General features: G+C 40.5%; 1 protein-coding gene across 1 annotated transcript in view; it reads left to right on the top strand.

The window, feature by feature from the left end:
- Positions 1-14,156, top strand: part of hspg2 (heparan sulfate proteoglycan 2) — a 522,026-nt gene that overhangs the window by 258,512 nt on the left and 249,358 nt on the right. The window contains exons 26-30 of the mRNA XM_043675530.1: positions 663-781; positions 1,599-1,710; positions 2,032-2,142; positions 7,026-7,153; positions 9,703-9,789. Of these exons, the coding sequence (XP_043531465.1) occupies positions 663-781; positions 1,599-1,710; positions 2,032-2,142; positions 7,026-7,153; positions 9,703-9,789 (557 nt within the window). The remainder of the gene's footprint in view (positions 1-662; positions 782-1,598; positions 1,711-2,031; positions 2,143-7,025; positions 7,154-9,702; positions 9,790-14,156) is intronic.

Raw genomic sequence — 14,156 nt, 5'->3', positions numbered from 1 at the left:
TTGTTGCAAACTTTTCGTCCCCTGTCTAGGTGACATCTTCAGTGCTTGGGAGCCTCCTGTGAAGGGCTTCTGTGGTGTTTCCTCCGGCATTTATAGAGTGCCATCCACAATCTCCATCAACAAACACATCGACCTGGACCCAATATACCGGCCACTACAGCGGACAGCTGAAACTGACAACCGGAAGCGGCAGGGACAGGCCACTATAAATGCCAGAGGAAACACCACAGAAGCGCTTCACAGGAGGCTCCCAAGCACTGAGGTTGTCACCTAGACAGGGGACGAAACGTTTGCAACAAAAACTTCCAGCTCGGCGAACAGAACCACAACAACGTAAACTCTTGGTAATCGATTGGGAAAGAAAATGCTGTTCCTCTGTGTTCTTATGCTTCCAATGTGACTTCTCGCTGTTGAATTTAAAATACTAGTCTTTCCACCACAGAATGAATTGTCAGCCTTTGTTAGGACTACATCAGCTGTAAGAAATATTAAGGGATGTGTGCAGAGGCTCAGAGGAGTAATGATGCTGCTGAAGAAGACACCCATTCTGATTTCCTGCCACCTTTAATACCTGCAATTATTTTGTTGAATTTGTGAATTAAGGAAGAGTTTTTTTTAAATTCCTTTCCAATTATTCACAAGTGACTTTATTTTTTTTTCAGACTGCATGGCGACGGGCTGATGGCCAGCCTGCTACCAGGGAGCATCTCCTGATGGCTTTAGCCAATATTGATGTTGTCATGATCCGAGCAAGTTATACTGAAGGGATGACTGAAAGCAGGTTAAGTGTTGACACATCTCTCTATGAGTATTTTAACTCAAACTCACAGTTGCATGTGCATAACCCTTCAGTATCTTTGGTACATTATCTGCTGCCATTGCTGCAGATTTGACTTCATACTTAGCAGTTGGCTTGGTATCGCAGACCTCAAAGTAACAGCTACACCAGTACTGAACTCAAGAGTTGAGTCTGCGGTTGACAAGGCTACAAGCAAGCTAACTAGGATTGGTTAGAAGTATTGGACCTCCTCAAAATGTAGCTGAAATGAATTAAGGAAACTTCTAGTTTGTATAAAATGCTCTGTAAATTATACAGTTGACACTCAAAACTTTGGAAATTGTTATGAAGGACCATGAATGTTCTTTTTTCCTAAAAATAATTCTTGAGCACAAGGCGGCAGTAAGAATTTTTCTTGCATTTGATTAATTTTTTATGTTCTGATCTCCTTTTTGGACTTATTCCACTCCCAGATTTCAGGCCCAAGTGAATAGACCTCATGTTGGGCTACAAAGACTGGCGTGCTCCAGTACTTCACCATACTCTCATGGGAACAAGTTCTGTTCACATGATACTTTAATGTGAAAAGTGAATTGCATGCAAAATAAAGTAAGTTTTTTTTCTGAGAAACAGTTTAGCTAAATACAATTTATGCTGCCTCATGGTATTCAGGTCACTAAATGCCGTAGATGCTAGAAAACAATTGGGAACACATTTAGATAGAAATCCTGTGTGCATGTTACGTGACCCAGGTCCAAGAAATGGTGCCATTTGTGTTGTCAGACTGTGTTTGGAGATTAATGCAAGTGTCCATTTGCAGAATATCCCAAATCCATATGGATGTAGCTGTCCCACATCCCACTGGACAGGAACAGGCAGTTGAAGTGGAGGAATGTATTTGCCCAGAAGGATACAAGGGATCGTCCTGTCAGGTAAAACGAAAGGAAAGCTTTCATTTATTTGGCCACTTTCATGACATCTGGATACCCCAAAATGCTCCATATTCAAATTAGAAAAATGCCCATGTTAAGTTAAAACCAGAAGTTCAAAATTCCAAACGTATTGACGTGTGATCGGGCAGTAGTTATAAATAACTACTTCTTAGCCAGAGTCCTCAATTTAGTTGATGTCATTTGAATTTTTCCAATGAGTATGGAATAGTAGTTGAAATCATTTTACTTAATGTTTCAAACAAATAAAATTTCACATTGTTTATTTTTTGCATAATGTTTTGTGGAATCTCTTCTATACAGGAATGTGCTTTTGGCTACACACGCACAACGAGTGGGTTGTACCTGGGAATGTGTGAGCGCTGTGACTGCAATGGACACTCTGAATGTGATGCAGACACTGGGCAATGCTTGGTACGGATGTTTCTTCAATACATCTGATTGATCTGACATGTAGCCTTTTCCAATTTGGAGAAATGTTTGTTTTCCTGGCTAGCATTTCTACAACTATTATGTTTTTGTACTTGATGCATGACTCTGTTTTTAATTCCTCCATCTCTTCATGTTCCTACGAATTCATATCATTTTCATGGTATAGTTTGTGTATGATTTTAGCGTGGGGAAAAAAAAACTTGGCTGTTTAGCAACACATCCCAGTGTGGTAAATATGTAGGAGATCTGTTATTGTGAGGAAAAATGAGAAATCACAATATTGCACCCATGCCTGCAATTAACAAATTTTGTTCCATACTTTGGAGCAGTTAGCAAGCCGTGTTGTAAACTCAGTAAATGTCATTCACTTTTAACAGATCCACAATGTTCATCCAAATCCACTGCTCCCCTCAGAATGGCAACAGTAGATATCAGCTGACAGCAGGACCTGGGCACACCCAAACTTTGCCAATTTATTCTAGGGGTGAAGGAGTCACTGACAAGGCATAGGGTTATGATTTGCCTCAAGAAGATAACAGAATAGTTTGGTATAGTTGAGGTGCTTGCTAGACCACTTCACAGGGCAGGTAATTGTCAAATCCCCACCATCCACATTCTGGGCATTACCGTTGACCAGAAACTGAACTGAACTAGCCATGGTCTAGATTAGAGTGGTGCAGGTCAGGCAGCATCCAAGGAGCAGGAAAATCGACGTTTCTGGCAAAAGCCATGTACATACTATGCTCCAAATATAGATTAGAGTTACACCACAAGTATAGATTAGAGACTGGGGATTAGACGCACAGATATAGACTAGAGACTGGGGACTAGATGCACAGATATAGACTAGAGACTTGGGATTAGACCCACAGATGTAGATTCGAGACTGGGGATTAGACTCACAGATGTAGATTCGAGACTGGGGATTAGACCCTCAGATGTAGATCAGAGACTGGAGATTCGACCACAAGGCTGTAAGAAACAAGACCAGGAGGAGGCTGTTCAGTCCCTTGGGTTTGTTGCTCCATTCAGTGGGATCGTGGTTAATCCGACATTTGTCACATTCGCTTTCTTGAGCCTTCCCCATAATCCTTAGTTCCCCTACTAATCACAAATCTTTTATCGCAGTCTTTAATATACATAAGGACTGTGCCCCATAGATCAGTCGCAAGGAGTTCCAAAGACACTCAACCCTCAGAAGAAATTTCTTGTGATCTGAGTCATAAAACTGATGCAGCTTTATTCTGAGACCATGTTCTCTGGTCCCAGACTCCTCCATGAGGGGAAACATCCTCTCAGCTTTGACCCTGTCAAACCCCTTAAAGAATCCGATATGTTTCAACGGGAGCACCTTGTATTCTTCTTAACTCCAGTGAATAGAGCCCAACCTGTTTAGCCTTTGCTCATAATGTGATTCCCCTACACTGGGGAATTGAACCTTCTCTGAAGTTCCTCCAGTAAAATAAGATGTGAAATGTACTCCCTTCCTGTCTCTCCAGCATCTCCAACACAAGTCAAGAGTGTGATGGCATACACTCCATTTGTCTGGATAAGTGCAGTTTTAAGCACACTCAAATAAAAATGGGTACAATCCAAGACACAGCAGCCTTATTGATTGAGTATCCATCCACCAAATTAATAATTCACTCACTCCACTGTCAGCTGTGTATATCATCTCCAATGTGCACTGCAGCAACTCACCAAACTTCCTTGGGCAACGTCTTTGAAACCCTGGACTCTGTACCATCCAGAACGATAAGGGCATCATATGTATGGCAATGCCACCACCGGCGAATTACTCTCTAATACAACATGAACTCATTGTCTGGATTAATAGCTGAATAGTATAACCAATACCCTTGATGACTGGTAGGTTATGTTCCTACCATAAAAATGCGGGCAGTGGAAATTTTGAGCAAGGGAAAATCCAGCCGTATCACTATCCTTGTCTCTCTCCACCCCACCCCTACCCCATCCCCACCCCATCCCCATTATCAACATCCTGGGTCACCAGTCATTGAATTGGGTTAGTTTTATTAATACTTTGGTTGTAAAAACAGGTCTGAGACTGGGTTCTGTTTGATATTTGGTTCCCCTGAGCCCACTGTCTCTCCCCACCATCTTTACAAAGTGTTCAAATATTCACTGTTCACCTGGACAGGTACAGCTACCACCACACTCTCAAAGCTCAGCACCAGTTCAGGCAGGGTGGTTCATTCAATTGATGCATCTAGTACTTGAACTCTGTATTCAGCAAGTGAGACTTGTCATACAATTCTCAAGATTCAAATGCAGCAATCAACCTCTCCCATCACAAAGACCCACAGCAGAAATCATGTTCCTTCATGGTTTCTGAGTTAGAATCATGGGATTCCCAACCCAACAGCATTGTGGAACCATACAATCATTGCCCTGACTGGAGTGATCCAGAGATAGAGCCTAGCACCACTTCATAAAGTAACTACAGATGGACAATAATTTTTGACTTGCCAATGACACCCTCATCCCAAAGTCTTGAAGAAGGGTTACACCCAAAACGTTAACTTCTCCACCTCCTGACACTGCCTGGCTTGCTGTGTTCTTCCAGCCTTCTGCTTGTCTACCCTCATCCTGAGAGCAAGTGATAAAATGAAACACTGGGTTTATGTGCAAAATTTTCATTATAGAAATTCTCTCCTATGTTGACAGTTCGATTTTGAGCTATCCTTGCAAATGCACACCTTGGTTACAAATTTATTTTCTACAATCAGCTCTTATAATGTATTTGGTTCTTGTTTCAAATTTTTATTAAAAATCAGCTATCGAATTGAGTCAAAATGTTCAAATGAAAGTCTCTCACTGGCATCGTCAGTCTAACTCTTGTTACAGTAATTGTGCTTTTTAGATTTGTCTGAACAGTTTCATTGGTAACTAGTTTGAGAAGGACAAGAGTCTGACTGTTCAACTTCAGCAGGTTTGTTGGGGACCTAAGCGTAATATTGTAGCCAAGACATAATTCATTCATTTCATACTAGCAGAGACCCTCAAAATATTTATTTAGTATCTTGTAATAAGGAGGATATCTTCAAATGTCAATCTTCTCTTCCTATGTCATTGTCTTGCCATCCTGTTCCTTTTATCTCTTTCTTATCATCAACATCCTGTTCTCCATCCTGCCTGTTTTTCATCTCAGCCAAGGTCAGTAAGGAGTAGGAAATAAATGTTGGTCCAGCTAGCAGCACGCACACATAAAAGAAAATCCCCTATTTCACTAGATCGCTATACTTTATTGCCCATCCTATGAAGTGCACATGCCCTTTTCATGATACCCACGATGGCAGCAATGCCCAGAGATGGTGTTCGTTGGGAGCTTTGAGCTCTCTGGGTCACATAGAGTGTTCTGTATTGGTGATGCATTTGTTTTAGAAAGACCTACGCCCAAGCACTGAAACTAATGATTTTTAATGAAGTGCCACATTGCTTCCATGTCTAAAGTATATTATCGACAGGACAATGGTGCGAATTAAGGGTCTTGATCTTCCTGTACAGTGATTTGAAACTTGGCCACATTTTGTAACATTTGAACTATCACAAATCCATTTGTTGTCAGGCTCAAGAAACTTTAAGCTCATTTTGATTTAATTGGGAGTTGAAATAAATGGTACTAATAAAAAAGTTTGAGAGATCTAATTCAGACTGCCAGTCTACTGTCAGCAATTATATTCAACCGTGCAAAGCCAATATATTGCTGGTCAGCTGATTTGGTTACTTTGCCATAGCCGCCTGAAGGCACATAGCAATTTATGAGTTTGCAAGGTTGATTCATAATATCTAACTGAGGCAATAAGGAGCTTGCAAGTTGCTCAATACCAAAGAAGCTCCCCACCATATTGCAGACAATGACGAGCTCTGATTTGACTTGCTATCCTTGATGAAACTTGCTTTGGATGGAATGCAGTCTTGAGTTGGGAATGTTACAGAAGATTATCATCTATTTTTCTGATTTTAAATGGCCCTGACATTAGTGTCATTGAAGTCATTATTTAAAAGAAGACACAATGTTTAAAAATAGTTTAAATCATTAAAGTGGTTTTATAATTGATGAAATGGGAATAATATTTATAGTGCATACTTTCTGCTGAAGGTATCTCTCCTTTTTTTTATTGGGGAAGTTATCTCCAAACAGGGTTGGTAGGCCTTAAGTACATTAATCAGTGTGTTTAGAAGCTTGCTGTCTGATAGTTCCTCAGATGTGATGGGGATACTGGGGTCACATAGGATGTTCTGTATAGGTGATGTTTTTGATTTAGGAAGGAGGAAGACAACTTTAGGCAGTAGAACTAATTATTTTAAATAAAGCGCTAATTGCTGCAGTATCTGATAATATAAAATAGTACTATACAACAGGTGACTGGCGTGAATTAAGAAGCTACTTTCTTACATTTTCTGACCTTTATCAAGGCTGCAGTTCTTTGAAGATCAGTATCAATGTATCAGTTTTAAGAATTGGATAAGTACTAATATGATCGATATTGATTTAGCCACATTAGATTTTCACTTTCTATCTGCCCTCATATAGCATTTCTCTGTATTATTATATTGAATCTGCTATTGGTCAGCATTATGTTAAAGCAGTAGTGAAAGTTGGTGTCCTGTTTCAACACCCAGTTGCCATTTTGAAACATCCTCCCTTGTCTTACACTCTTGTTCAACACAGAACTATTTATTGTATTTGCAAATCATCTTTTGTGTGGGAGTCCATGTTGTTCCATGTTGGATGCAGTGTCTGAATTAGCACAGATTTTTATTTTCTTTTGCATTATGTGCTCTTACCCCAGATGTTGGCACCTGAAATTTGATCTTTCTTTTTCTTATGTGACCTACAGAATTGCCTTCACAACACCAGGGGCCTCCGATGTGAACAATGTGAGTCTGGTTTCTATGGCGATGCCAGAGGTGGAACTCCAAATGACTGTAAGCCTTGCCCTTGTCCAGGGTCCACTCCCTCAAATCAGTGAGTTTCCTTTTTTTGAAAAACTGAAACTTACTTTGCTACAATTTGCATTGTAAGAAGAATGTCATGAATAAAAAAAATACTTTCTTTAATTTGTCTTTCCCTTTAAGAGATTCTGTTAGAAGTCCACTGTTGATTAATGTAAATGAAGCAATTTGAAAGAATAAATGCTGCAATAATTTGATATTCAACTTCGTTAAACAATTGTTAATGATTAACTATGCAATTTGGGCGAACCGCTTAAAAAGCTGTTGGAATTACTTAGAATTAGAATCTGGGAATGTTTGTATGAATGTGGGACATACCTTTGCCCTCAGTCTAACTACTGACCTGTTCTGATATCATTGCTTGTTATTCTGCTATTGCTGGTAACCGTTTTGTTCCATCAAGCCAAGCTCCTCAATTATCTAGATTAGGTTACTTACAGTGTGGAAACAGGTCCTTCGGCCCAACAAGTCCACACCGACCCTCCGAAGAGAAACCCACCCAGACCCATTTCCCTACATTTACCCTTTCACCTAACACTACGGGTAATTTATCATGGCCAATTCACCTAACCTGCACACTTTTGGACTGTGGCAAGAAACCGGAGCAAACCCACGCAGACACGGGGAGAATGTGCAAACTCCACATAGACAGTTGCCCGAGGTGGGAATTGAACCCAGGTCTCTGGTGCTGTGAGGCAGCAGTGCTAACCACTGTGCAACCGTGCATTATGTTGAAGATGATTGTTAGTTCCAAGCATTCTGCTTTCTTTGACACACAATGAAATAACAGTGTTCCACATGAGTCTCTTGATTGGGTTGCAGAGACTGCATTGACTTGTCAGTTTAGAACTTGACTTTTAAAAAGAAATGACAGGGAGAGAAAGAAAAATTATAGGCTTTATCTTGAAAAGCAGTGCATAGGGAAGTGGCCTGATGAAAATCTTTAAGAAAATGAAAGGATTTGATGTGGTAGGAATAGCAAAGACTTTTCCACACGTTGAGGTGTTGAAACCAAGTCTAAGAGTTAGAAATCCTGTCAAGAGTTTAGGACAAATGTATGTGATTTTAGAATGAAGACTTCACGACTCTTACAAGGAATAGTTCTGGCAATGAGTATAGATTATGAAAGGGATGCCAGGTAAACACATGAGGGTGAAAGGAATAGAAGGAGATACTGATAGTATTTGACGAAGGCTGATGGGAGGAATCTCAAATGAAGAACATACACTGGCATTGACCAGTTGAACAGAATGTTCTATTGCTATGATGTGCTTTTGATGGTGGAGGTGACATCTCTTATTGTAGAAAAAGCTCTGCCATGTATTCTGAGTAGGAATGAATGTTGCCAGAATGGAATATTTTACAGGAATTTTACTTTCTCAAACAAAATAGGGCACGGTGACTCAGTGGTTAGCACTGCTGCCTCGCAACACCAGGGACCCGCGCTCGATTCCAGCCGCGGGCAACTGTGGCGTTTGCACATTTTCCCTGTGTCTGCATGAGTTTCCCCCGGATGCTCCAGTTTCCTCCCACAGTCCAAAGATATGCAGTTTAGGTGAATTAGCCGTGCTAAATTGCCCATAGTATTCAGGTTAGGTGCATGAGTCGAGGGTAAATGTAGAGTAATAGGATAGGTGAATGTGTCTGGGAGGGTTATTCTTCAGAGTGTTGGTATGGACTTGTTGGACCAAATGACTTGTTTACACACTGTAGGGATTCTATGATTCTGTGAATCAGGCAGTGTTTTACAATGTGATGATTTAATTTTTCCATCTTGCCTTTAAATAAAATTCTCACAGGTGTGTATGGTGGTGACATTGTGCAATTTTATTAGTAGCAGCAGTTTTAGTAGTTGTGTTGAGTCCACCTGTGAATAAGGCCAGTACGCTGCTTTCATTGCAAACAAAAATTATTCCAACCTCCGTCATGGAGCTGCAGTGTGCTCACTCATAAAATGAATTACAGGTTATCGTCAACTCATGATCAACCAATTATCAAAAATTCTAGTCAGAATTCTACAGAAAGCTGGAACCTTTTCTTGCTGTTTGTGACAAATGTTAAGTAAGTTGAATGAGTTGTGACAAACCTTAGTAAAAGAACAGCAGACCAAAAGTGAGATGTTTAAATTTTATAGTTTTACAATTATGGATAGGGAGCCCAAAACTAGAGAGATAGATTTAAGGTGAGAGGGGAAAGATTTGAAAGGAATCTGAGGGACAACTTTTGCATACAGAGGGTAGTGTGTGTATGGAACGAGCTGCCAGAGTAAGTGGTAGAGGCGGGTGCAATTACAACATTTAAAAGACAATTGGACAGGTAAATGGATTGGAAAGGTTTAGAGGGATATGGGCTCAATGCAGGTAAGTGGGGCTACTTTAGTTTAAGAAACCTGGTCAGCATGGACGGGTTGGGCTGAAAACTCTGTTTCCGTGCTGTATGATTCTACGATTTGTCACTTGCATTACCACACTTAAGAGGCCACTGTAGAAATTATGTTCGAGAATCTTGAAAGGTTTAGGGGTTGGCTCATATCTACTTTCAATGGTTTAATTGTTCACTCAGGTTCTCCTTGACTTGTTTCCTGGATTCAGATGGACAGGCAACTTGTGATCGTTGCCCCAGCGGTTATGAAGGCAGGAACTGCGAAAGGTATAGTTCACCAAGACACTCCTGTACCTTGGTCTTTCATGGCCATTTTTAATGTACGTTATTATTTCCTATGTGGGTATTCCAGTTAGTTAACCCAAAGACGCACTTACTTAATTCAAAACAGAGAGTCGCTTCAGTGTGGTGTCATTTCCAAAACCAACGTCTGATTCAGATGTCCAGACCCCTTCACCGGACCATTAATATTAAGTTATGATTCTATTTAAATTCATGTTGTTTACTAAATGCAGGAAGTGAAATACCCAAACCTGGATTAATATATTCAAATCCACTTACCATCCAAAGAATATCAAGTTCCGGTGAAAGGGTTTAATTTAACTGAGTCGATATAACAGGAATCTGACTCAGCAGTAGGCTCCTTGAACTTTGACCAACAGTTCTCTGACTACAAGAAGCTTGCTGAATGGGGGTTATAATTTAAAAAGCAAAAAGCTGCTTTCAGATTTTCAATAAAAACCTGCTTTCTTTGTTATAAATATCAACATCAAAATCATCAAATGTCTTCTCAAAGACTGATCAGTGTTGATCTAACACGTTGCAAGTCTGTCCTAGCTTGTCCAACTCAGATAAAGAAGGAATTGAGGTCCCCTTTGACTGAACGTGAAGCCCAATGCGAATGAGATTAGTTCATTTCATGGTGGGTACAGGCACTCAAGTGGATTTCGCAGTAAAGTTCCTTTGTGCAGTGTGTAACTGCTGTCACTGGTAACCTCCTGCAAAGAAAGCAAAGTGACCTTGAAAATCCTTCCAAGGCAGCATTCCATTCTTTATCAGGATAATGACACCACACACCTCTGTTGAAAGCAGATAGCTCACATGTAACTTCTCTGAAACTTTATACATTAGACTGAGCATGCAGGAGAATACCTTGTAGAAGTTATCAACTGTAGTGGAATTAGCTGAAAGCATGGCGTGATTTTCTACAGACAATAAACCAGTCACACAAGAATATCCTTAATATAACTGTTGGAAATTGGCTGGGTTCTTCAGTTGCCGCTGCTCTTGAATTATTCTGAGTGCCATTGAGATGAAGCATATGATCACTGACTGGTAATGCAGTGTAGTATACTGAGAGTAATTTTTTAATAGAAATATATCCCTACCAAGATAGGATCTTCTGCATGCTGTAAGTCTAGGGAGGAGCCAAGGTTTAATTAGTAATTGTTATTGGCCTGATCACTCAATAACTACCTCACTGTTTGAAGCAGAAGCTGGAAGGTAGAATGGCTGGCTGTTGAGCTGACTTGAACCACCTTTAGGATATTCCCTGTGGTTATCCATTATCACCATTGGATATATTTTGGGTTATCTGCCAAATTTCTGTGGTTTTTAGAAGGAGAAGGGAATTCCCTCAGCCAGAATGGAAACCACAGTCTGATCTTTAACAGATTCTTTGTCAGCCTTTGAAGGTTGCAACTTCCTTTTGACCAACAGACCAAGTGACTGGACTTTCAGCTTCTGTAAATGGGGCTAAATAGTAACAAGATATGTTGAACCTTACTTACTGTGGAAAAGCCTTAGAGCTTTGCATGAATCAGTTGAAAGTTGGTTATGGGGGCTCCTATGTAGTTGCAGATTGATGAACTTCAGGTGCTGCTTGGTGGTGTGGACTCTCTCATGCCCGTACTGAAAGCTTACTAAAGCAGTGGTGATTGCTGTGCATTTTTGTCTCTTATGGTCCTTTCACAATGTCAAACATTGATTCATGGAAAGTAAGATATGTATCTGCTACTTGGTTTGACACTATTTCAAGAGTATAGCCTTTATTCTTCAGGTTGGGTGTGAATTAAATATAATTGTAAAAAAGAAATTTATCAACTTCTGTGAGTTGTTGACTCTGCTGGAGCATTGGGTCAGTGGTAGAACAGTACAATAAAATGCAGTAGTAATGGTCTGCAAAATGATGGTTCATCGTCCACTGAATTGGACACAACTGTCGAGTTTCTGATGAGATTTTCTTTGTGGTTGAATGTATCCATCCCCCACTGCCTCTCGCAATGCCACAATCCAGTTAGTATGCATCTGTCCCTAAACTGTATTGTTGATTATTTTCTTTTTATTGTTTCATCTCGCTCTGTGTTACCGGTTCTGCCAGAAATACTTGCATAATGGAAATTGCCATTGCATTGTTCCACCAACAGCAGGCCTATTGCATAGTTCCATAAAATAGCTGCTATGAGAGGTTGGAAAAAAAATCATTTACCTTTTTAATCACTCATTTTTGGTCAGATGTTTAGCTGGAAGATTTTGGTGCCTGATTATCCCTATGCTACAGCTGACCAGGCCACTCAGCTGTTCCCTTCTACTGAAGAACAATCATGTTTACTACAGCAATTCACATGACAATTAATAGCAACTTAATCCCCAATGTGTTTTATAAGCAGATTTGTATTCTGGGACTGTGTTTGTGCCATTGGAAGTATTTTTTCTCTGGAGTTCGAACTCAGCCTGAAGTGACGACTGGAATTTTCTGATCTCTCCCAAAACGAATCCTTTGTTAAGTAGTTTGGTACAGTTTCAGTTAGCTTGCAAATGTGAGGGACCTGTAAAGAGTGTGTGTAACTGGTAGTCTCACTGAGAACAGCCAAAGGATAACTCAAGGAGGTGGAGCATTTGCGTTGACTGTAAGGATTCTGAAGTTGGAGTTGAGTTGTTGAGTAAGCATGCAATGATTTGGGGAGCTGACATGATTCATTCTTGCTTTGTGGCATGTTAATTTCCTCAAATCAGATTCCTCAACTTAGTAGGGATGGGTAGATTTCGAATTGTAGAATCATTTAGCATAGAAACAGGCCATTCAGCCCATCATGAAAAGGTCATATGCTTGGTGCCATTTCTCTGTAATAGCTTAGCAATTCTTTTCCCTTTCAAGTATTTATATAATTAACTTATGATATAATTCTGCTCCTGTAACTCTTTCAGGCAATGTATTCCAGGTCTTAACATTGGCAGTGTTAAAGAAAACGTTTTCTTCTTGTTTTCCCTCTGGTTCTTTTAGTTATTCTATTGTGTATGTATTTTTCTGGTCACCAATCCTCCTGCCAATGTAAAAAGTTTCTCGTTTGTTACTCTATTGAAACCTTTTGTCAATTTCAACTTTCACCTTTCCTTTCACACACTCAGGAGAACAACCTCAACTTATGTTTTTGTCCACACAACTGCTATTCCAGGAAATCTCCTCTTCTCACCCTCTCTGAGGTCTTTGCATTCATCCTGCAGTACGGTGCTCAGATTTAGACACAGTGCTCTAATTGGAGATTACTTTTACAGAGGTTTTGTGTGACATCAATATTTAGACAATGTCTGTTCTACTTTTCTACCACAACATAGAATTGTTCTGTGCAACTGTGTAATCTTGTAGGTGCATGAATGACTTTAGATTCATTGAGCTGAAAGCTGCAATACCCAGAATTCTCTATTTAATTGTCTTCTGCAGATAGATGATGCTGAGTTGTTACTGTGTAATTGGATATGTTTCCAGGATTAACTTGTGAAGGATCATTGTCTTCTAGTTTTGGCTTGGTGGATTTCAACCTGAGGAATTGAACAGGCCTCAGGTTAATGCCTCACCTGATTGATGGAATATCTGATCCTGCAGTATACTCTCAACACTGCGCTAAAATTGTCAGCCATGATTATAGAAAACATAGAAACATAGAAAAATACAGCGCAGTACAGGCCCTTTGGCCCTCGATGTTGCGCCGATCCAAGCCCACCTAACCTACACTAGCCCACTATCCTCCATATGCCTATCCAATGCCCGTTTAAATGCCCATAAAGAGGGAGAGTCTACTACTGCTACTGGCAGGGAATTCCATGAACTCCCGACTCGCTGAGTAAAGAATCTACCCCTAACATCTGTCCGATACCTACCACCCCTCAATTTAAAGCTATGCCCCCTCGTAATAGCTGACTCCATACGTGGAAAAAGGTTCTCATGGTCAACCCTATCTAAATCCCTAATCATCTTGTACACCTCTATCAAGTCACCCCTAAACCTTCTTTTCTCCAGTGAAAACAGCCCCAAGTGCCTCAGCCTTTCCTCATACGATCTTCCTACCATACCAGGCAACATCCTGGTAAACCTCCTCTGCACCCGTTCCAGTGCCTCCACATCCTTCCTATAGTATGGTGACCAAAACTGCACACAATACTCCAGATGCGGCCGCACCAGAGTCTTAGACAATGCAACATGACCTCAGGGCTCCGGAACTCAATTCCTCTACCAATAAAAGCCAGTACGCCATATGCCTTCTCCATCGCACTATTTACCTGGGTGGCAACTTTCAGAGATCTGTGTACATGGACACCAAATCCCTCTGCTCATCCACACTACCAAATATCCGACC

The sequence above is a fragment of the Chiloscyllium plagiosum genome, chromosome 34, assembly GCF_004010195.1.
Source record: "Chiloscyllium plagiosum isolate BGI_BamShark_2017 chromosome 34, ASM401019v2, whole genome shotgun sequence".
Classification (NCBI taxonomy): Eukaryota; Metazoa; Chordata; class Chondrichthyes; order Orectolobiformes; family Hemiscylliidae; genus Chiloscyllium; species Chiloscyllium plagiosum.
Note: the sequence above shows the minus strand (reverse complement) of the source record. Positions and strands in the feature narration are given on the sequence as shown.